The following is a 21,664-nucleotide window of genomic DNA, read 5'->3' as shown; positions in this document are numbered from 1 at the left end:
TGAAAAGAAACTAAGTGGTGCCCATGAATCAATGCTTGGGAACGGCAGTGGTGTTAGCCCTCCAACATCCCTTGGATGCTGTTGTCCTGGCATGACTAAACATTTCTTCTGGCACAGCACATCTTTGTTGTCCAGGTGTGTGAAATATGTGTTAATGTTTAAATCACAAGGTCTCATCTGAGTTCTAAAGCTGCGCCTTCAGCCCAGTGCTCTCCTGTAACACGCCCACCAGCGGCTTTTGGAAAATCCTGCCGTGAGAGGGAGCAGGAGGGTGGGATTAAGATTGAAGGATTTCCTTGTCCGACAGCAGCAGTGGAAGGGAGGGAAACTGGGAGCTGCTGGGGGCGCTGCCGGGGCAGGGCGTGCGGCAGTGGGGGCGTGGGCAGCAGTTGGGGTGGCAGGAGCAGGCCGCAGGCACAGGGGCAAAACGCAGGGCAGCATTGGTGGTTCAGTGGTAGAATTCTCGCCTGCCACGCGGGAGGCCCGGGTTCGATTCCCGGCCAATGCAGCATGTTTTTTCCTCCTCTTTTTTTGTTTTTTATCTGTTACATGGACCCAGGCACCTCAAAATATCAGTCTAAATAAGCATCTTAGTCTTCAACAAAGGTTCAAAAGCTTTCATTCCCTAACTCTGTACAGTTTTTTTTACTAGAAGAGATAAAGCAGAAAAATTTACTGTCATAGCACAGCAGTATTGTATATCTTGTATTATAATCCATCACAGAAGAGCTTTAAAATATCAACAGAAAGTTTAATTGCCTTATTCTCAGCCCCTCTGGTGTCAAACTGCACCTTGAAGCAGTCAGGATGAGATAAAATTATGATGCCTTTCTGTGAGAAACTCAGCTCTGTTCCTTGGGTGTGCTGATCTGGTGATGTTGCTTGTGTGAGTAGAGACTGTTGGCACAAGGGGGCACAAAGAGTCAAGTTCATCTTGTAATGCTTTATCACTGTGCTTGTAAGACCCAGTTTTAGCATGGAGCAGAGGTTGGAATGCTGTTTGAGTCACTTGGCTTTGGCATGGAGTCAGGCTATGGCCAAGTGGAGATGTCCTGAGTTGGATTCTACCTTCACTGTGCACGTGGTATATTTAGGAATTGAAATTAAGAGAGTCAAAGGCAGCTCTGCAGTTCTGAGCTACTTCTTTGAGAATGGTTGAAACCATCAGCTGGATATGTCTGGGTCTCTCTTACAGAGGAGAGGACCCAGTTTGGGGCAGAGGTCTGAAGTTGTGCCCATCTGCATTTTGCTGGGTAAGTGCAGTTCTGTACCAGCTTGTCTGGCAGCAGAGAAGGGCTTGACGAGAGTGAAATCCTCACTGCAGGCAGAAGGGATCCCTTGGGTTCCTGGACCCTCAGACAATGACTGGTGATATCTTTGCAGAAGGTTTTGCAGCTCTCCAGCCTCCCAGTCCTGCTGTCTACCTTCCCCATCACCCCACTAGCTGTGTCTCCTATTTTTCTGCCCCCAGGTTCTCTGGATGCATCTGGTGACAACAGTGGTGTCTTCACAGTAACCAGGTAGGATCTGTTTGTTGCTTCAGAGGGGCTTGAGAAGAAGGGAAGGCTTCTCGGAGTATAGATAATGACTGACAGGGGCTGGGCTGGGCTGGGAGGCTGTTGGGGTCTTTTGGGTCCCAGTAGGGTGGATGACTGGGGATGCTCTAGGAGCTGACTGCTTCTCTCTGATGTATTTGCACCAAAGTGTCTTGACTTTATAACTGAGGTGTTTTTTCCCTGAGGAGACTGACCCTGTCCCATGCTGCTGTCTTGGCAGCCTACCACAGCCCAGGTCGATGGGGCTGGACCTAGGGCTGCGCAGCTCTTGGCCTCCTGCCAGCCTTTTGTGGCATTTGTCAGCTCCGCACCAGTTCTGTGCTCAGCACAATCTCTCCTGCAAATACCTTCCTTCCCATCCAGCTATCTGAAATGGGGGACAAATCCATCTGTTCTAATAGCTTTCCTTTCCTCCTGCTGCCTGCAGTTCCTTTACTCAGAGGTAGTGATTTCCAACACTTTAGTTGTGCTGATGCTTATTTTTATTTGTTGTTGTGATCCCCAAAATAGGATTGCCTTGCTTTAGCTGCATCTTACCAGCGTGATGCCCATCACAATACATCCCAAAGCAGTGCAAGCATCAGCTTTTCAAGTTGATGGTTTATATTCTCTGTTCTTTTTTTGCATTTCTGCACAGCCCAGCTACTCCTTGGTCTTAATGATGCCCTTAATTTTTTTCTCTCTTGGAAGTACAGGTCATTTCATTGGCACCTAAATGTTGGTTTATGGTGGTTTATTTTCCCTGGCTTTTTTGTGGTTGGTGTGTCCTGACCCTGCTCAACCCTTGAAGTTTAGCAAGTGCAGAAGTGGATGTGCTAGGGCTGAACTGGGAAGCCGGGTGGGGAAAAAGAAGAGGCATTGAGTCAGGAGGGCAAGTAATAGCCATGGCTTTGTGCTGAAGATCTTGTACATGAGGAAGAGAGGGAGTGAAAATTGAAGAGGGTCAGAAGCAGGGAAAGCTGGGATGACTTGTCCCAGTGTCACTGAGAGATGGAAGGAGAACAGCTGCTCGAGCTGAAATGTTCTGTCAGCAACTCAAGCACCAGGGAAAACCATCTGGGACAGAAGGCAAGACCCTCCATATCTCTAAGAGACCTGGTTTTGCAGAGGGACTTTTCTGTAAGCCTTCCTTTGCCCTTTTCAACATGAGACTCCAGACTTTACCGTGGGGTTTACCTGCCCTGTGTGACCTCTCTGCTGGTCCAGTGTTGGGACCTGAAGCATTTTGACCGATGCAGCTGTTGTGGGGGACTGACACGGGCTGGGGAGAGGGCTGTATGTGGCTGTCCAGGGAGCCCTGGATATCTGCCTGGTGCTCCATGCATTGCTCAGGCTCTCTGGCTTGGCGCTGGAGCTGGAGGAAGGCGCGAGCTGGCACCCGTGGCCATTAGCAGCCATAATTCACACCAGAGAGCGGCAGCTGCTGGCACGCTGAATGCCCACTGGGTGTCAAGGCAGGACTGCAGGAAGCCGTTGCGTTGCTGGGAAAAGCTGGAAAGCCTGCAAACAGAGGAAGTTGCAGCTGCCTTTTAAGATGAAGTCACTCTGCTTCTGTTTTTGTTCGTTCCCCCCCTCCCCCAGCCTCCCCCAGCGATCAACTGAGGGAGCATGGCCGAGTGCCAAGCATGCAGCTCTCACGCCCCCTTCCCCTGCCCTCCCCAGCTGGCTGCAGAGGGACAGTGCTGCTGCAGTAGGAAAGGGAGGACCTTGGTCAATGGGGGCAGAGAGATCATCGCCTGGTGTCTGCAGAGGGCCGTGTTCTGGGAAGATGCCATCCAAGAAGATGACAAGGCCTGACTGCTCAATACATGGATGCTGGGCACATTCCTGTGGCCACAAACTGACACGCGCAACCCCCTTGCTCCTAAAACATGCTCCACAATGCTTCCCAAGTATTAGCCAGCTTTACTTGGAGGGAGTTTCTTAGTGGCATCCTCTAGGAGATGGAGACTGTGTCTGTGCCAAGACAGAATCTGGCTGCTGGGAGAGCCTGGCTATGCAGAGCTGGAGGGATTTTGGGGTTCCCCATCCAGATGGGGAGCCCCACTTCTAGCTTCTGCAAAAACTGTCACTGGAAGTGGACCAGAACCATTTCAAAGGCACTGGATCCTTCTCATGGCCTGGCTGAGCATGCTGCTGCTGTGTTAGCTGGTGTGAGCCTGGATCAGGAAGGGGAGGTGGAAGTGTGGCTGCTGGAGCAGAGCCCGGGCTTCCTTCCGTTGGTCTGAGCTGCCACAGGAGAAGATCCAGATGTCTGTCCTGTGTCAGTGGACCGAAACAGCTGGAAAGTGCCTTCTAGGCTCTTAAAACTGCATTGGTGTTTCAAAACAAAACCTGGACAGTTTGAGACAACTTCCTGATGGTCCTACTGGGCAGAGAGTCAGGCACAGCTGGAAGCGGTCAGTGTTAGGCTGTCTGCATGATGAGACAAGGTTGATGGGATCACAGTCCCTCACCAAACTAGATAAGGGACATGAAATCTCCAAGAAGAGTCTTTGTGATACTTCCTGAGGCAAGGAGGTCTTCATGCCTTAGGTGGTGGTCAGCAACACATGGACATGTGAAGCTGTGTATTGCTCTGCAGAAAGGGCAAGTGGCTGCCACGTGGCTGAACTGCCCAAGCTTGTAATTAAACCAGGCTTTTAAATGTGGTAGTTAGTGCTTCCTACAAAGCTAAAATAGCTGCTGCTTGTCTCATGCTGGAAGTTGCTGTACCCCCATGCCCAGAGCCTGATGCACCTTGAAGGTGCAGCTGGGGAGCTCATGGAGGTGAGAATACTTTGGTGGAGGATAAGAATGGTGTTGGGTGCTCTGCAGCACCCAGGGGATGGTTGGCTGAAAACAGCATGATGGCTTGTTTCAATCTAAGGCATCAAGCCTGCCTTGGAATCCCATTCTCCAGCAGCTTGTTTTGCACAGCTTTTAGGTCCAGGGTGGCTCTTCCTGGCCCTTCTCTCGAGCTTGGAGTGAGGAGATGGATTCCCTTTGCCGCTCCCACTTCATGCTTGAGTGGGTGAGCTGGAGGGGAACCTCAGGCACACTGCCCCAGCCCTTGTCACAGTGATCTCCAGCTTGTTGGACTGGATGCCTCTGCCTAGACCTTGGCCTCATCACTTCCCTGGGAGATCTTGGAAACTGCAGTAAGCAGAAGGAAGCCAAGAGCACTGAATTGAGAGCGATGAAGGACAAGAAAGTGACAGCTTGTGGGACCAATAGCAGAGAGGAGCTGTTTACCTCCTGCCTGCTGGCTTGAGCCCGTTCAGCAGCACAGCTGCCAGCCTGTATGGGAGCTGCCCTTGTGACTTGGACCACAACGAAAGAACCTGCATATTTCCACCCTTGGCAAGGCCATTTTGCTGGGCTTGCCTAAAGGCTAAAGCCTGGCCTGGACCTTAACCTTGTCTGAAAATGGGGTCAGGAAAGCAGCTGGGCCAGGCAGGAGGCCAGGAGAAAGATGACAGCTCAGGCATTGCAGAGACAAGGCAACTGCTGAGGAGAGAGAAGGCAGAAGCCCTTGAAGAAAGGGGAGAAGTGAGAAAATGGGTTGATAAAGGACATGGAGTGAAAAACATTGCTGTGGGTTCAGTGTAGTGGGAAAGTAAGCTCAGTTCCCATGCTGAAGGGTGCTTTCTGAAATGGGATGTGCTGTGGGATGGGTCTTCTGCCCCACCAGCGAGCTTGAGCAAAGACTCCCAATATTCAGAGGTGAGAGCCTGGCACAGCCCCCATCATTGCTCAATTTGCCCTAAAAGCATGTTCTCACTGTCACAGGCGAACAGCGGGGGCGGTGCCAGGGCCACGCTCATCCTCCGGAGGAGAATCTGGGGTAGTGGGTTAGATGGAAGTGATTGCATCTGACATCTGCCCTGCCGCAGATGCCGGCGCTGGGAGCCCGCGTGGCAGGCCCAGAGGATCGCATTAACGCAATGCCATTAGTGCTGCTCCCGCTCCCTCCTGCCTGGGGATTAGGGAGAGCCAGGCTGAGCTGTGAGCCCGGCGCTGGAGCTGCAGCAGCGCTCAGCTGCTGCCATAACCCCTGGAAAGGGGGTAGCCCATGGTAGTCTGGTGCCACTCTATCCCAGAGGATTGGTGGGAGGTTTTTAGCCCAATTCTGCATGTTCATCAGACCTCTTTCCCTTCGTGGTGGTGCCTGGGTTTTGTGGTGAGTAAAGGAGTTGCTTCTCCACCAGCAACCCCCCTAAAAGGTTTATTTCAGCAGCTAGATACAGAGGGTAGCCGGTGAGGAGCTTTTCCCAGCTGCAATCCCTCCTCGTGGGAGCTGAGCCCAGCAGAGCCACAAGGCAGTGGTACACAGTGAGGCTGAGGGGTGCCTGGCTCCAGGTCAGCCTGGTGCTCCCAGCCACCTCCTGGGGTCTGCTCAGGTGGGTTTTGGCTTGAGCCACCCAGGCTCTGCTCAGGTACTGCATCGAGCAGTGATGGAAAAGGGGTTTTCACGACTGATTTTGGCACAACCCAGATTGGAAATGCTTGTAGAAGCAAGTTTCTACAACTTGATGTTACAAGTCCAGCATCAGCAGACAGCAGTGCTGTGGCAACCCATGGCACCCTGCATCCTGCCCAGTTATCTCACAGCAGCATGGAGCTGGTGGGATGTGACAGCATCAAAGCCACCTCCAAACTGCCCAGCTTCAGGCACCAGTTCTCTGTGCTGTCCTTTTGGCCTCTTGCTTCTGAAAACGTGCATTAGCCTGAGGTTTCTTTTTCCCCATCCTGTGAAGGCAATGTATATATTTGGTGTGGAGGTGTTACCAGGTCAAGGTTTCATTCTCCTCTTCCATCTGAAGCCCTGTACTGGGAGCATGGCAGGCTATGCAACTGCCACGGGAGATGGTTTTGTAGGAAACAAAATACAATGTTCATTCAGGCTGGCTTAAATGAACTGGGATGCTGCTCCCTTGGACATCTCTCCCAAAGTCCTCATGCTCTGGGTCTCTCCTTCCCCTCAGTTATGTGTGTCTGAGATTTTGCCCTCAGCTGTTGTTTTCAACATCAAAGTGAAATGCAATTTGCAGCCCCCAGCATCTGTTACGTGAGGCAGATCAAGCAGTCAGATCCCCGCAGGGCTCTGAGGGGCTGCAGCCTCCTCGTCTCGCCCTTACGTGTGTCCTGGGGAAGATCAAATCCTATTAAGCCACAGCTCTACTTGCAAATTATACCGTGAGAAATCTGCCCCTTAGGATTTCTTATCAAACAAGATGCACGGCAGCTCTGTACACGCTGGAAAAATCGGTAAGAGCCTGGTCCAGCCTTGAATAATTCAATAGTTTGGGTACTAGAGGCATGACATGGCTCTTGAGTGCAGCCTCCCCTTGGTGGTCTTCTTCAACCATCTTGGTTCTAACCATTATCTCTCCTTAAATGAGTCTCTTGTGACAGATACTTCCCATATTCTCACTGTCAAGGAGGTGGGAAACCATCAGGTAGATTCAGGAACACAATCAGGACATAAAAATGCTGTATCATGACAATTTCTGTGTTGGGGTCACCTGTCCCAATGCAGGTCCCAGCTATTAGGGAGGAAGAGTGGGGGACCAAAAGGTAAGAGTCTGCAGCAGCTGTCAATTTCTAACCAAGACAATGTCCTGGTGAACTAAGCAAGTTACTTCCTTTCATCTCTTGTTTATGAGGAAGGGTTATCTTGATCTTTTGGGATGGTTTTTGGGAAGTAAGATGAATGTCTTAAGGCAGGGTTGTAGCAGAGAGCTGCATCCCAAACTCACTGCCAGACAGGGCACCATCTGCAGTTTTCAGCACAAATCCACTGGGATCAGTGGAACCTGGATGTCTTCATCAGATTGGAGTTTGAGTACACATGGGTTAATGTTCTCTGAAGGTGTTTGAGCTGGTCAGCCTTGAGGTGGATTCTGAGTATGTTTTATGGATCTCTAATCTTTGAACCCCAAATCTGGTACTATGGACCAGTTTCTCACACAACCATGCTACTGTTTTCATTTAGAGTGGTGCCTTCCCATGTGTAGGTACCAGCTGCTTTGGGAAAAGTGGTAACACTCAAAGCACCAAAGATTTCTGTTCCTTCCAAAGCATTATAAGAAAGGAGATTGACTATTTACATAGGTAGACAGTGATAGGACAAAGGGGAACAGTTTTGAACTAGGAGAGATTTAGGTTAGATGTTAGGAAGAAACTCTTTACTCACAGGATGGTGAGGCACTGGCATAGGTTTCACAGAGAAGTTATGGATGACCCATTTCTGGAAATGTTCAAGGCCTGTCTGGACTAGCAACCTGATCTAGTGAGTTGCATCTAGTGAGGGTTTGAGCTGGTTGTTTGATGCAGCCTCTGGAGTGTTGTAGACTTCCCCACCATGGGAGTAATGAGTTGGATGTTACACTGAACCAGCCTGTCTTTTTTCCATTCAGCTGTGAGAGGATACAGGTGACCCTGAACCTGGATGGAATAGTTCAGGTGCTGGACTACCACCTTAGTGATACATCCATTGGGATGATGACCAGAATTGCAGTCCTGAAATGGCTTTACCACTTGTACATCAAGACTCCTCGTAAGGTAAGTTTGGGACACAGCATTCAGCTGAGCTTGTCAGCTCCCACCAGCTCCACCCCTGTGTGTCCACCTGCCTTTTCTGAGAAGGCTTTGGCTGCCAGATACCCCATAGCTTAAGGAAGAAGAGCTCTCCAGCTCAGATGGAAAATGCTGGTGAAGCTCTTGGCAGCCTCCCTCAGGGCAAGTGTCCTGTGGCTGGGCATGACCAGGCTTGTAGGACTGATGCCACCCATCCTTCTGCTTCCAGATGTTCCGACACACTGACAGCCTCTTCCCCATCTTGCTGCGGACCCTCTCAGATGAGTCGGATGAGGTAGGTGCTGCAAAAATCCTGGAAGCTTACTGTCTCCACATCTAGCTGGGCTTTGGGTTTTTTGGTGGGAGGCTTGGCCAGTGTTGGCACCAAGGGGTTCTACCCTGTTGGCCAAACTGAAGAAGACCCAATACAGAGTCTGCAGGTACTTGTGCAGCTGAAAATCCTGCTGGCTTGGGGGTTCTCTGATGTATAAACATTGTCCTTCATCTCTGAGAGTTGATCCTTGAAAGCCAGCTCGTAAGAATCCTTTCTGCCTGCCTGGGAAGGCAGATGGGGCATCACCCATGGGACTGGGGTCATGGTAAGATCCTTGTTGAGTGGGAATTCAGGTGCCTTGCAACAACCTCTGTAAAGATGCAAGAGAGATTGTGTCCAAGCTGGCACTTCCAAATCCTGAGGTGTTTAAGCAGCACCCACTGCTTGGAAGGCAACAGCAGCATTGCCTGGCAGGGCTGCAGTAGATACCCAGTGGCATCAGGTTGACTGGGAACCACTCAGCTTGGAAGTGAGCAAAGATAATCAGGCAGCAAACTGAGCCAGCTTGCTCTGCTGTTGAGCTCTTCATCTCCCACCTCCCAAGGTGCTGCACCATTTTCCTGTTTCCTTGTCTTGCTTCTTCACCCTTCTTCTCTGGTTCCAGTCATCTCAGTTTTGGTGTAATTGTTTCTTATCCCCCTCTAAGTTATTCCCTGGAGCATTTTAGTGCTTGGGTGGGAGGCCAGCAGCATGGCCCACAGCTGGCCCAGGTACTGGTAGAGCTTCCACCATCAGCTGGATCCTCTTGCCCAGAACTACAAATTATCCTGGCTGGTTTCTCATCCCAGACCTTCCTCATGGAATAAAAATCACACGTTATGCTGTGCCTTACATGCTCAGAGCACCAAACCCCAATCCTGCAATAAATCCCATGTGTAAGGGGGTCATTAAGAGAGGAGGGAAGGGAATGAGCAAGCAAGGGAATGACTTGCAAAGGCAAGCAACTGCCTGGCCATTTTCCATTCCCTGCTGCTTACAATGCAGACCTTTCCAAAAGAGTCCCCAAGCACACATCTGCCTTTGCAACGCTCTAGAAAGCCTGCATCTTGCAGATAGTCTCTCCAGCTTGGCAGGAGATCTCAGTGAGTCATGTTGCAATTACACTGCTTATTAATATTTGAAAAAAAACAGTGAAGAAAGGACCCTGGTGGTGCATTTCCTCCATGTGACATAACTGGGAATGGCTCAAAAGTAATTTTAAGCTGATTTATTTAATCCTGACTTCTATTTATTTAAATGTTTGGAGGTGGCTTTTTTTTTTTTAATAAGGAAATCCATAGACGAGTCAATCCATTAAACACCACCATTCATCTGGCTGTCAACCAGATTTGCTGCTTTCTGCAGAGGAAATAGAAATGACTGAAATAGTAGGGAGGTTTTGAGCTGGACATTTTTGGGAATGATGAGGACACTCTGAGCTAACTAACCTGCTATGTCAGTGCCTGTTAGGAAAGGGGATGTGGGGTGCTTGCTTAGCCAGTGCAGTATTTCTGTGCACAGTCACATTGTCCCACGTCATCTGCAGGCTGTGACCCCTCCCCCCCAAACCTCCTGGATAATAGCCTGGGGGTCACCTGGTCAGCATGGGGGCCTATGTGAGCTAAACATCAGCTGTGATGAGGAAGCATCTCCCTCCTCTTTACAGATAGGCCTGTGCACATTGCGTGGTGTAGCACGAGGTGTACACACATCTTCAGAGGGTTTTTCTGCTTTCTCTTGTGATGCTACCCTCCCCAAGGGAACTGGCTCGGCAGTGTCAGTATCATCTTTATTCCCAACAAGGTTGAACATCCTTCTGTAGTGCCTAGAGTTCCCCTGGCCCCTGTACACAGTTTGGAGGCTACCTGTCATTCTGCTGATGTGCCCTGGAGCAGTTGTTTGTCACCAGCTCATCACCAAAGGACAATCTGGCTTCAGAGGGTCAGTGTTAGTCTGTGCATCAGACTGAAAGACTGTACTCAGGCACCTTATTTTTAAGGTCTTGTCTTGCTGAGCTGCTCTCAGTCTCTCTCTGCACTTGCCATAAATAATCAAGCTCAAAGCAAAGAAAGACTCGCGCTGGATGGAGCCAGATCCATGCCTCTTAAGTTCTCACCCCTGTTTTTGTCATTCAAGTAGCACAGGGTGTTGCACCACCTCCACTGTGCTGAACAGGGGCCAGTATCTCATGATGCATCTGCAGTGTCCTGAGTCATTTCTGCCGTCTCTCCTGTTCCCCTTCCTACCCAATTCTCCTGTGCCAGTAAAGGAATGGTCAAGAGAGCTAGTTAAGATTCACAAAGGCAGCACAGAGAAGTTGGAGCAAAGCTGAAGCAGGCAGTTCCCTTTGATATGTAGACAAGTTGGGATCCAGGATTCCTGGCTGTCAGATGCTGTGCTGCTGCACTGCGTCACCTCATGCTGCTTCCTGTGCTTTCCTGACAGGGAGATGTTCTGTCCTGCGTTTGAGACCTGGTTTTGAAGGCAATCTATAAAAGCCCTGCTTAAAATTTGATGTGCTTGAAAACTTCCTTACAAGATGTAACCGGATCCTGCTGGGAGTGGGTTTTTCTGCACTGTCTGCTTGGTTTGTCTGTAGGAGCCTTGCTGCTCTGGTTGAAAAACTGATGTTAGGAAAGATGAAAAGTTAGGAAATACTGTTTGGGAGTAGTGAGTGGGACCTTTTCACCTGCAGGCTAAAGGCACCACTGCTGATAGGCACTGCTGAAAAGAAGACATGTTCTTCAAATTGCCTCCTTCTGCAAGTTCGTGGTGCAAAGGCAGCTTTGGATGTAGTCTCTCAGTTCTCTGGATTCTGAATGGATCCAGACACTGAGCTGAAGTGAACACAACAGGAACTGAGGCATCTCTGAGAAAACTGTGAAGCAGTGATACTACTCGGTTTCTTTCTTTGTTTTGTTTTCCTTTTTCTGGCTCCACAATGGAGTGGTTTCTTTATGGCTGAACATGTTCCTGTTTGCTTATCTGCTCCCCTCACTCTTGTTGGGGGTTGAAAGTTGTGCTGGGACTTTTGTCTGAGTCATGCAGGAATGACGCATGAGGTGGAGCTGGTGTCTGATGTGGAGCAGGATAGACTCCGGCTTCCTCATCTCTGCTAACGTGAAAACCTGCCCAGTGGCTGGGCAAGACTTTGAGTACAGAAGCACTTCCTTCAGAAGTCTCCTAAAAAGTTGGTGACCTTCTCTAGAGAGAGTGAACTCAGCCTTGGCTGCCACCGACTTTGGAGGGCAGTAACTTTAGATGAGTTACTAAGAAGAAATTCTTCCATGTGAGGATGGTGAGACACTGGCACGGGTTGCTGAGAGAAGATTGCTTAGAGAATCTGTGGCTGCCCCATCCATTGAAGTGTTCAGATTGGATGGAGCTCTGAGCAACCTTATCTAGCAGAAGTTGTCCCTGCCCATGGCAGGGGAGTTGGAACCAGATAATCTTTAAAGGTCTCTTCCAACCCAAACCGTTATGTGATTCTGTGGTGTACTTGAACCTCTACATGACCCTCAAGCCAACTTCCCACAAGAAGCTGAAAAGTTCTGCCCTCTCTTGGGCTTCCAGTATTAAACTAGAAGAGAAGAAAACCCTGGGATGGTGGTATACTGATAGTCATCTCTTTCCTTTGCATGTCCTGCTGCAGTGTCTTGCTGCAGGGTGTCAAAGCCAGGTCTCTGCCCTGCTCTGAGCTCTGCTGTCACACTGAATCCTGGCGAATTTCTCCTATCACACCTGATCCCAGTACAATGAAGCCGAACAAAGGCTTGTGCCAAAGCAATTAGCTGTCTTAACGTGGCTTGGTTTGGAGCTTTGCTCTGTTGTGTTTAGAGCCATTGTCCTCCAGCTCCTGGCCTTTCATCTGCCACACCCAAAATATTGTGACCTGATGCAAAGCAGAGGGTGTAAGCTAAAGATTGCACAGAGGAGAACTGTAATATATGTATGCCTGGCTTAATTTAAACTTTTTTTGGTGGTAAAGCTTCTCTGGAGGGAGACTCAAAGCTATGAGGTACTGAAGCAAGGAGGCAAATGGTTTTCAAGAGGGACCCTGAGGGTGAGCTTGGGACTGAAATGCAGTATAAAGAAATGTGTATAATTCCAGTTGGACAGTGGAAAATGCGGTTAGCTTGGTTTGCCATATGTGGAAGCAGCCTGTAAGCAGGAGTGGGGTGATGCTTTCTCAGTGGATTCAAGACCACCTGGTTTAACAATAATCTATGTGCTGCATCCTGCAGAAATAGGAAGTTTCTTTGTGGGGAATATGATCCATAGGGAACTTCTTGGCTTAGCCCCAGTTTCAGACCACAATTTCCTAACTTACATATACATATGTATATGCACTTTATGTGTACAGTGAACTGGGGTAAACTGGCAATCTGGGCTTGAGGTGGTGCTTGCAGCATTTGTGGATTATTATTAGTCTGCTCCTGCATTATGGAGCAGACTAAAACCACAGAAAACCTGACTGCCATGGAGGACAGGCAATCTCTGTCCTGGGAAGCTGACTCGGAGAGGGTCTAGGGTGGGATGGAGATGTAGGATGCAAGATTTAGTGAGTTTGGCTTTGGGTGCCTGGTTCCCTGTGTGCAGAGGGAGGTGGTGGGTGGGAGACAGCAAATAAAAGCAAACTTTTTGCCTGTCGTGAGCTCTGGGACTGCGGGTGTTGAGTTTCAAGGGTTTGCAGGCATCCATTCTCCCACAGCATGGCCTGAAGGGATACTCCAGGGCTGTTCCAGCCCCATTCCACCAGCTGGACCTGTGTTGCATCCTTCCCTGCCCTTCAATGCATGAAGAAATAGCACTTGTGGCACTTGGATGTGGCTTGGTTGTGAGCGTGGCGTTTGGACTCGGTGGTCTTAGATTTTTTTTTCAACCTTAAGGATTCCATGACTCCATGATCCTTGTGGGTCTCTTCCAACTCAGCATATTCTGGGACTCTATGATTCTATGAAATACCTCCTTGGCATCCTGCCCTGACTGGCATCAGGTGGCATGTTAAGCTCCCTGTGCACTAATTAAACGCATTTAAAGGGGTGCTCTGAGTTGTGACAGTGTTGGGCGCTGCAGGCCTGGCCCTCACACCCCCACCAGCAGGGACAGAGGGATTTACAAAGCAGGAGGGTGGGCAGGGAATTTTCAGGTTCCAGCTTGTTTTGGGATGGCTGTAGCTCTATTACCAAGTGCCTGCCCCCACTGTATTTGCTGGTGCTGTGAGCATGTGTCAGCGTGACCTGGCAGGATTTGCCGTGGGGAGGAGAGGAGAAGTCCCCGGACCTTCTGCCTTCCCTCTGCTCCCCATCCTCTCCTGGGAAGGCAAAAAAAAAAATAGATCTTGGCAAGATCAGAGGATAAAAGTTACTGTGTCAGGGACCTGAAAAGATGTTTGGTTAAATTGGTGTGGGAAGATTAATGGTGGGTTTTCTTTTCTTTTTCTGTCTTTAAAGCTGGTGGAGGCAGGGGGGAATGCAAGTTTGCTTTTCACACTGTATGTGTCTGGGGCTCAGCCAGCCTCGTTCCTGGCCACTCCTGGCTCCAGGACTGCCTGCCCATGCTCACCTCCTTCCCTGACTACGGCTAAAAGCGTTGGAAGAGGAAAAATATAAAACAAATTGGGCTGTGTTTGTGTTGTGGAGAAGGAGGAAGCACCCAGCAGCATCCTTGGCTTTTCCTTGTTCCCACTGGGTCTCTCCACCACCTCCGTTGCCCATCCTGGAAATGCCATGGGGTTTCCACAGTCTCCCAGCCCCTTTGAAGTGCTTTGCCGCCCTTAATGTTCTTGTTTTCTGTCTTGGTAGTATCTTGCTTCAGCTGAATTCCCATCTTCTCCTTGGCAAGAATAACCTGATCTTGAGTGCCCTGTTTCATTGCCCAGAGAATATTAATGTCCACTAGGACATCCAAGGCCACCCAGGAGCATCTCCCAGCTGCACACAAGCATTTTAATTTATTTCTTTTTTTCTTAGCTTATCTGTAAATACCAGCAAGGACAACACCTTGAGGAGCCAGTCCATACCCTTGCCACTTCATGTGTCCCAGGAACTGCTGCTGCAGCCTGCTCTCGTGTCCTAGTAGTCATCATGTGCTGTGGGATACTAAGTCTCACTCCCAGGGGTCTGCAGCACATTTGGGGTCAACTCCCCTTCCTCTGCCTTGGGCTGGGGCCAACCCAGTGTTCTGACAAGAGGCAAATGCCTTCCCTCTTGCAGGAGCACCGAGGCATCGCTTTGCACGCACAGGGAGGTGCATCCCATCCAGCACACACCATCCAGGGGCTGCTTTCACCCCGTGCCACCGCCAGCAGAGCTGGTCTCGGCTCCATTCAACCAGAACAAGCAGCAAATTAACCTGACCTAGATCTGGAGAAGCTGACAGTTGTGTGTGCCCTCAAAATCTGTGCTCTGGAGGCAATGCAGGGAGAAATCTTGCCTATTCTCAGAGAGGAGAAATAGCTGCTTATTTATAACTGTCTGGAAACCTGCTTCTCATTCCCTGGCCACCCAGAGCTTGTCCTCTTCCATGCTGCTCTTCATCCCTGTGCTGGGAATGGCGTGAGACATTGGACAGGTCTCCCCATCCATCATGATGCTGTTTCTCTTGCTCCTTTCTATTTACACTAACCAGGCACACGTTTGCCCACAGCAGGGCACACTGTCCTATGTCTCATCACCACTGGGAAACCCTCCCAGTGATCCCCTTGGGATCAGGCAAATGCCATGGGGGTTGATCCTCCAGGTTGGCTGTCAAGATCACACCTTTGCCTGGCAGCTGGGAAGGGCTCTGGCCCTCGTGCTCCAGCGCTGTCAGTCCGAGGGCCACTGGGTTCCTGACGGATGGGACCCGCTCGCTCCTGGCGCAGCCGGTCGTTGCCATGGCAATGGCAGGATATTGCTTTCTTAGAGCCTCCTGGCTCGCACAAAGCCAGCCGCCAGCTCCAGCTTTGCTCAGCACAGGGATGTGCAGTGCATACCAAGCACTCCTGCCTTTCCTCTGTCCCCAGCTGGGAACCCTCTCCAGAGCATGCGGGGAAGAATCAGCGGGAGCTGGAGCTTCCTGCCTCTTTCCCACGGCTGGAAAACCCCAGGTTTTTGCGGCTGCCTGCTCTTCCTCCCAATGCTCATGTACTGATCCCTCCTGCTTGTTATTTCCTCCATGTTTTTCAGTTGCAAAATTCAGCCTATGCTGCTTTTTCCACCTCCTGCCTGTAACCTACCATAGAGGGGATACTCCTTAACCTCTCCAAAGCTTGTGAGGTCCATGTATACCCTCCAGTGGTGCTGGTCACTGCTGCCCTGGCTACCCTGGCCAGAGCATCCTGGGCCCAAGCAGGATCTCAGAGATGGGGCTCATGAGAGGCTGATTAAGGATCTGACCTCAAGTCATGACTCTAAAAGCTATGGGATACAACAGGGTTGTTTTTTGCCTAGCCTGGGGGCTTGGTCATTTTTTCTCAAGCTGTCGGAGCTGCTGGTGAAAACTAAGCTGGATGATGTGGCTTGGTGGGGGCACCAGGGCAGCAGTGAGTACGGCAGGAAGGCAGTCATGAGTGGCCAGGTCATGCTGTACATCAACCACACAGGGCCTCAGCTCCTGGTTGTGTTGGGTTTGGCAGAATGCACCACATGAATGAAACTCCTGGCTTTTGCCTGACTGCCAGCGCTTGTAGCCAAGCCCTGAGTCCCTTTGCCAGTTTCAGCCAACATGACTTGGAAACCTTTGGGTGTTATTTCCCCATTGTGAGAGCCTGAGAACCGAGTTGGTGCCTGTTCAAAGGCTGCAAGTTCAGCTGAGTCACATGGTTAGCCACTAGAAAACCTACATAGGGCTTCAGGAGACCAGGCATCCTGAGCTCTGCTCAGGGACATCCTCCACTTAAAACACAGCCAGCATCACTCTGTCTGAGCTACAGATGCTTGAAATCCAGGAAGGGAGGGAGGACCAAGGACTTCCCTCTGCTAGGGACCACAGACTCCTCTCCCTGGAAGAGGATGAAGGCTGGTGATGGCAGGGTCCTCCCACGCTGGCAGTGAGTTTCCATTCTTGACAGCATCACAGAGGTGCTGTATTCTTCAGGGACAGCAGTACAAGTTGTTGTCTTTTTTTTCCTGCCTTTGGGAGCTGTGGATTGAGATTTAATCATGTTTATAGGCACAGGGTCTTCCTAAGCGTGTTGGAGCCTTGTGGTGCCTGTGGCAGGCTGTTTCCTTGCCACTGCCCCTACACCATACACAGCCTAGACACCACACTGCCTGCTCTGAGGCTGCTGGGTGCTTGAAAATCAGCCTTAATTACCAAAAAATGCCCCAAAAATGCACTCAGCTTAAGATATCTGTGAAAAAGAAAAACCCAGGAGCTCCTCTTTCTGATTTTCAGGGATTTTGTTTTCCATGATTAAAAAAAAAAAAAAAAATACATAATTGGCTTTTTGTTTTTCCAGGGGGAGGGGTTTTCTATGTTAGCTCAGAAACTAAAACTCCTGTATAACTGCAGCTCTTCAGAAAGATGCATTGTGAGAACACAGGGAAAGCCTGGCATAACTGTGCTGGTGGGCAGAGGGTGATTGGGATGTGCTCTGCCAGATGTTGAGGAGTAAAGATGTGGCAGTTGACCCTTTTTGGCAGCTCTTTTGCTCTGCACAGCCCTGCTGCACTTAGAGCATCAAGGACGGCTGATGAAATATCTCAACCCAAGGACATTTGAATGAAGGGGGACCCAAAATAGCCTGAGACTCGAGAAGGGTTGAGGATGGAAAAAAAAAACCCACCCAGTAATAACTTCTCCAGAAGTGCTATATATAGACCAATTTGGTGACTTCTGGAAAAAAAGAGCTATGAAATCAGAATGGCAGCTCTGCCTTGACATCCTGAGCTGAGCCTTCCCTGGGATGCTGCCTTGCAGAGGGTAGCTGGCTGGTATGTGCCCCCAGAATATCCCTGTGCTCGTGCTGGGATTGTCTCAAATCTGAGGATATGAAGGGAATACAAATCCCAGACTTCCACAAAGTGGGACAAGGGGAAAGCAAGCCCTATTCCTGGTTGTGTAAATTTGGTTTAATTTCATATGCTTCCTCGGGACTCTCAGAGCAGAAACTGGTTGGTTTTTTTTTTTTTTTTTCCCTCTTTTGTCTTTCCTTCCCCATCCCCTCTGCAAACATTTGAAATTTCCACTTGGAATTTTGTAGGTAGCCCTCTTTTACTATACCTTTCTCAGTGTGCTGAGATTTGGTGTTTGCTTCCCACCTCACCCTCTCTATATGTGGATTTGGAAGGAAAGCTCACCCTGCACCATCCCTCTCTCCGCAGGTTATCCTGAAGGACCTGGAATTGCTGGCTGAGATCGCTTCTTCCCCAGCAGGACAGACAGAGGAGGCTCATGGTCCCTCCGATGGCTCCGATGTACGACCTGGCCCAGTGGAGCTTCATGTCCCAGCCAGGGCTGGCCAGCTGAGCTCCTCCAGTGAGTGCCTCTGTGCCACAGCTCTGTGCCTCCCTGCTCTTGGGCTCTCTCCATGTTCCATGGCACCAGTCAGGTTTGCTCAGGCAAAAGGAGAAGCTTATTTTACAGTAATAAATCAATGTCTTCATCCTCACCCAGCATAGTTTGGGGATCGAGTCTGCCATGGCACAGACCAGGGCGCTGCTTTTATTTTTCCTGCTCTTTCCCTTAGTTCATGTTTTGGGGATTTAGGGCTCAGTTTAGCAGCAGGATGCTCCAGAGGCCCGTGTGGAGAGATGTCATTGTTGTCCTATTTTTTATGGGACCTTGGGCTCCAGCCTCTTTTCTCCTTGTAAAAGCCCTCAGAGCCCTAGAATCTGTGCAGGATGAGATGCTGGCTGCAATCCCAGATCTCAAAAACATCCATGGATCTGCAGAGGGATCCCTGTGCCAGGCTGCCCACATTGGCTATGAACTGTTATGTTGCTCTGAGTGTCTGGCAGAACCTCAGGAGAAAGATGAAGAGGGACGATCGTATTTTCTGGGGACTTGAGAGATTAAAAAAAAAAAACAAAAAAACCTTTTATTAATTATCCCGGCACATGGGGAAGTTTTTTTCACCTTCACTTGTCTGTGGTTCATGCTTTACAGTTGCTTGGCTTCTCCTTCGCCTCCTCCGCTGCTATTTAAGGGCCTCCCTGTTGTACTCCCCAGGCCAGGTCGTCCCAGCCAAAAGCACGTTTCATGTGAGCTTTGGATTGCAACCCGAGCACTGAGCCAAGGCTGCCTCTCCCTGCACAGGATGCAGCCACAGGGCCTTGCAAAATCACTACCAGAGTGAGAGGCTTTGCTTTCCCATCCCCAGGCTTTGTTTTCTCCGAACATCCTGGATCACTCACCCCTCCCTGGTCTTATAAATGTTTGCACCAGCAACCAGCTCAGGTCTTTGTCTGTTCAGGGTGGGATTTTTTTTTTTTTTTTTTTGCGGATCTACCTGTTTCCTGCTGGCAGCTTTATCTCTGCAATGGAGAGGTGAGGTCTGCAGAGCTGGTGACCTCCCCAAACTCTCTACAAGTCTCATCCATCCTCCCACTGTCAGAAGTGAGACTGCCTGGGTGGAGTGGCTCCTGCAGTGCTGGCCAAGCAGCTGAGGAGCTGCAGTTCAGCTTGCACTGATGGTTGTCTGAGGTTTCCTTCCTTCTGGATGATCTAAAAATAGCAGGCTGGATGGCGTGGATCCTAACGACTGCCGTGGCCCCTGTTAGCTATCTGGAAGAGCAACTTGGCTTCACTTACTCAAGTGTAACCTTTAAAAAGAGTCTGGCTCTCCCCTCCTGGAGTAGATCTTCTGGAGCCAGAGCTCCTGTTGCCCCAGGGTCTCCCCACAACTTGCCCCCACACAGGTCCTAGTGGGCTCTGGCTTCCTCACCTATTTTCCTCTTCCCTATAATGGACTAGAAAATTGTTCCTTAAGAATTTATTTGGGGCTGAACTTTGCAGGGTCATTGGCTTTTAACCAAAGGCAGATGTTTTAGGGGAGGGGAAAAAGGAGCTGGTTCGTTGGCTTTGGGCTTTTATCATGGCCCCATTCCCGTCTAGCTTTGACCACCCAAGGCTGAGACCGGATGGGCTGCTGGGGAATTCCCCCAGGGAAATTGAGGGTCAGAGCTGGACCAGGACCTTCCTGGTCTGGAAAATCAGATGCTCCTGAAAAATACTCCTTTTACCAGAGGATTGCTTGAAGGGAGGACTTTTCAGAGCAGTACAGTACTCTCAGACATCCCCATGTCTGAGAGTGGTCCTGGGTGGTGAGAGCAAGTGAGCCAAAACTCTGCCCTTCCCAGGCAAAAATCATGAGGTGCTGGCAATAGAGAGAGGGTGTACCCCTTTCTGGAGTCACTGGTTTTGTACTGGGGTATATGGGATGGTTCTCTAGGGTGCTGTGGTTCAGACGGTGCTGTATTGGCAGTAGGATGGATGCTGTTGCCCCATTAGAGTGGGGGCTGCAGTGTCTCAGCACTTCTCCCCAGCGTTAAATTTCTCCATTCCCTTCATCCACTTCAAACTGAGTTGCCATTGAAGCCAGCAGTGGGAGGAGAACTGCTGATCTATCCCAGCACAAATCCTCTCCTGTCCCAGAGGCCCTTCCAAATGTGCACTTGGTGGCTTTGCAGGTAAACAAGCAAGGTCACCCTTTGAAATCCTTGAGCTTGTGGCAGATTTCCTGCTGTGCTCTCTGTCTTGGCACTGCAGGCTTTGCTAGCCAAGCAGTAAGAGCAGGAATGGAGGTGGAAGGGGCCAGTGCCCCCATGGTCTTCCCCCGTGTTTCCTCTCTCTCCCTTTCTTCCCTGGGGATGTGTTTATGCAGTTGTTTCCCTGCCATTGAGTTTGGTTTCCTTCAGATGCTGGTTGATTAGTCAGGAAAGCCGTGTCCCACTTCCGCAGCCTGTTCCCAGCTCCAGTTTTTATTTAGCCACTTTGTTCTCTGGTTACGTAAGGTCAGCTGCCCTCGATGCCTTCTCCAAGCACAATGAACTAGGGCCAGCCCAGCTCAGCACTGCTGGGGAGACCCAGCATTTCCTTCTGACCTGCTCCAACTGCCCTGGGAGAGGGTGGCTGGTTTTGGCCTCCAGGAGTGTCTCCTTGGTACCTTCTGCCCACTTTTCCAGGGACAAGGGCTGCAGGGCTGTGCCCAAGAGCTTCCCAGTCTTTAGAGAGATTGTGCAAATGCCAGTCTGATCAGTACAATGGGAATCCAGTGCTTGCTTTGCTTTGGGAGTGTCTTTTCCAACTCCGTAGAAGTTGAGACAAGTAGCAGATGACCTGAGAGTGGTTGTCACCGAGGTCAGCAGGTCAAGGGAGGTGATTCTGTGCCTTTACTCCACTCTGGTGAGACCCCATCTGGAAGACTGCATCCAGATCTGGAGTCCTCAGCACAGGAAGGACACAGACCTGTTGTAGCAAGCCCAGAGGAGGTCACAGAGATGATCAGAGGCTTGAGCACCTCCACTAAGGAGAGAGACTGGGAGTTGAGGTTGTTTAACCTGGAGAAGGTTCCAGGGAGACCTTAGAGCCTCTTCCAGTGCCTGAAAGGGCTCCAGAAAAACTGGACAGGGACTTTGGACAAGGCATGGGGTGACAAGACAAGGGGGAATGGCTTCAAGCTGAAAGAGTAATGTTAGATTAAGTGTTAGGAAGAAATTCTTCATTGTGATGATGGCAAGGCACTGGAAGAGGTTACCCAAAGATATGAAGTGCCATCCCTGGAAGTGTTCAAGGCCAGGTTGGACAGGGCTCTGAGCAACCTGGTCTAGTGGGAGATGTCCTTGCCCATGGCAAGGGGGTTGGACTAAATGGCCTTTAAATGTCCCTTCCAACCCAAACCATTCCGTGATACCATAGGTTGAAGCTCTCCAGCCTCATCTACAGCTCTGCTCTAGAGAGAGACACGAGAGACCAAAGCTCATTCCAAAAGGATGCCAGACCAGCTGCTGCCTTGCACAGGGTAACTCTTGCACACATCTCTTCCTTCCTTTCAGCACAGCTTTGTAAGGTGAAGCAGTTACAGCCCTTTGTTTCCTCTCCAGCATGGTCCGGTCTCTCCTGCCTGGCTTCCTGCCGGAGGTGGTGGGGACAGTGCTGCACCCTCTGAGCACCTCACGCTATAGGATGTTTACTGGGAGTCTGACTCCGTATGTGGATTCACTAAAGTGCCTGAGGTCATTGGTTTCCACCAGACCATGGATATCCTATGGAATCAGTGGATTACTCTGGAGGAGACTGCTAGAAGTCC

At 50.2% G+C, this 21,664-nt stretch overlaps 1 protein-coding gene and 1 non-coding gene across 4 annotated transcripts in view; both read left to right on the top strand.

Annotated features, from left to right (window-relative positions):
• The window catches only part of VAC14 (VAC14 component of PIKFYVE complex), a 58,399-nt gene that overhangs the window by 10,320 nt on the left and 26,415 nt on the right, over positions 1-21,664 (top strand). For all 3 annotated transcript variants that reach the window (XM_053987582.1, XM_053987583.1, XM_053987584.1), the window contains 4 exons: positions 1,472-1,520; positions 7,958-8,102; positions 8,347-8,412; positions 17,739-17,892. In XM_053987582.1, the coding sequence (XP_053843557.1) occupies positions 1,472-1,520; positions 7,958-8,102; positions 8,347-8,412; positions 17,739-17,892 (414 nt within the window). The remainder of the gene's footprint in view (positions 1-1,471; positions 1,521-7,957; positions 8,103-8,346; positions 8,413-17,738; positions 17,893-21,664) is intronic.
• On the top strand, positions 438-508 carry TRNAG-GCC (transfer RNA glycine (anticodon GCC)). The gene has a single exon. It is a non-coding gene; the product is annotated as a tRNA-Gly (tRNA).

The sequence above is a fragment of the Vidua macroura genome, chromosome 11 (genome assembly GCF_024509145.1).
Source record: "Vidua macroura isolate BioBank_ID:100142 chromosome 11, ASM2450914v1, whole genome shotgun sequence".
Lineage (NCBI taxonomy): Eukaryota > Metazoa > Chordata > Aves > Passeriformes > Viduidae > Vidua > Vidua macroura.
Note: the sequence above shows the minus strand (reverse complement) of the source record. Positions and strands in the feature narration are given on the sequence as shown.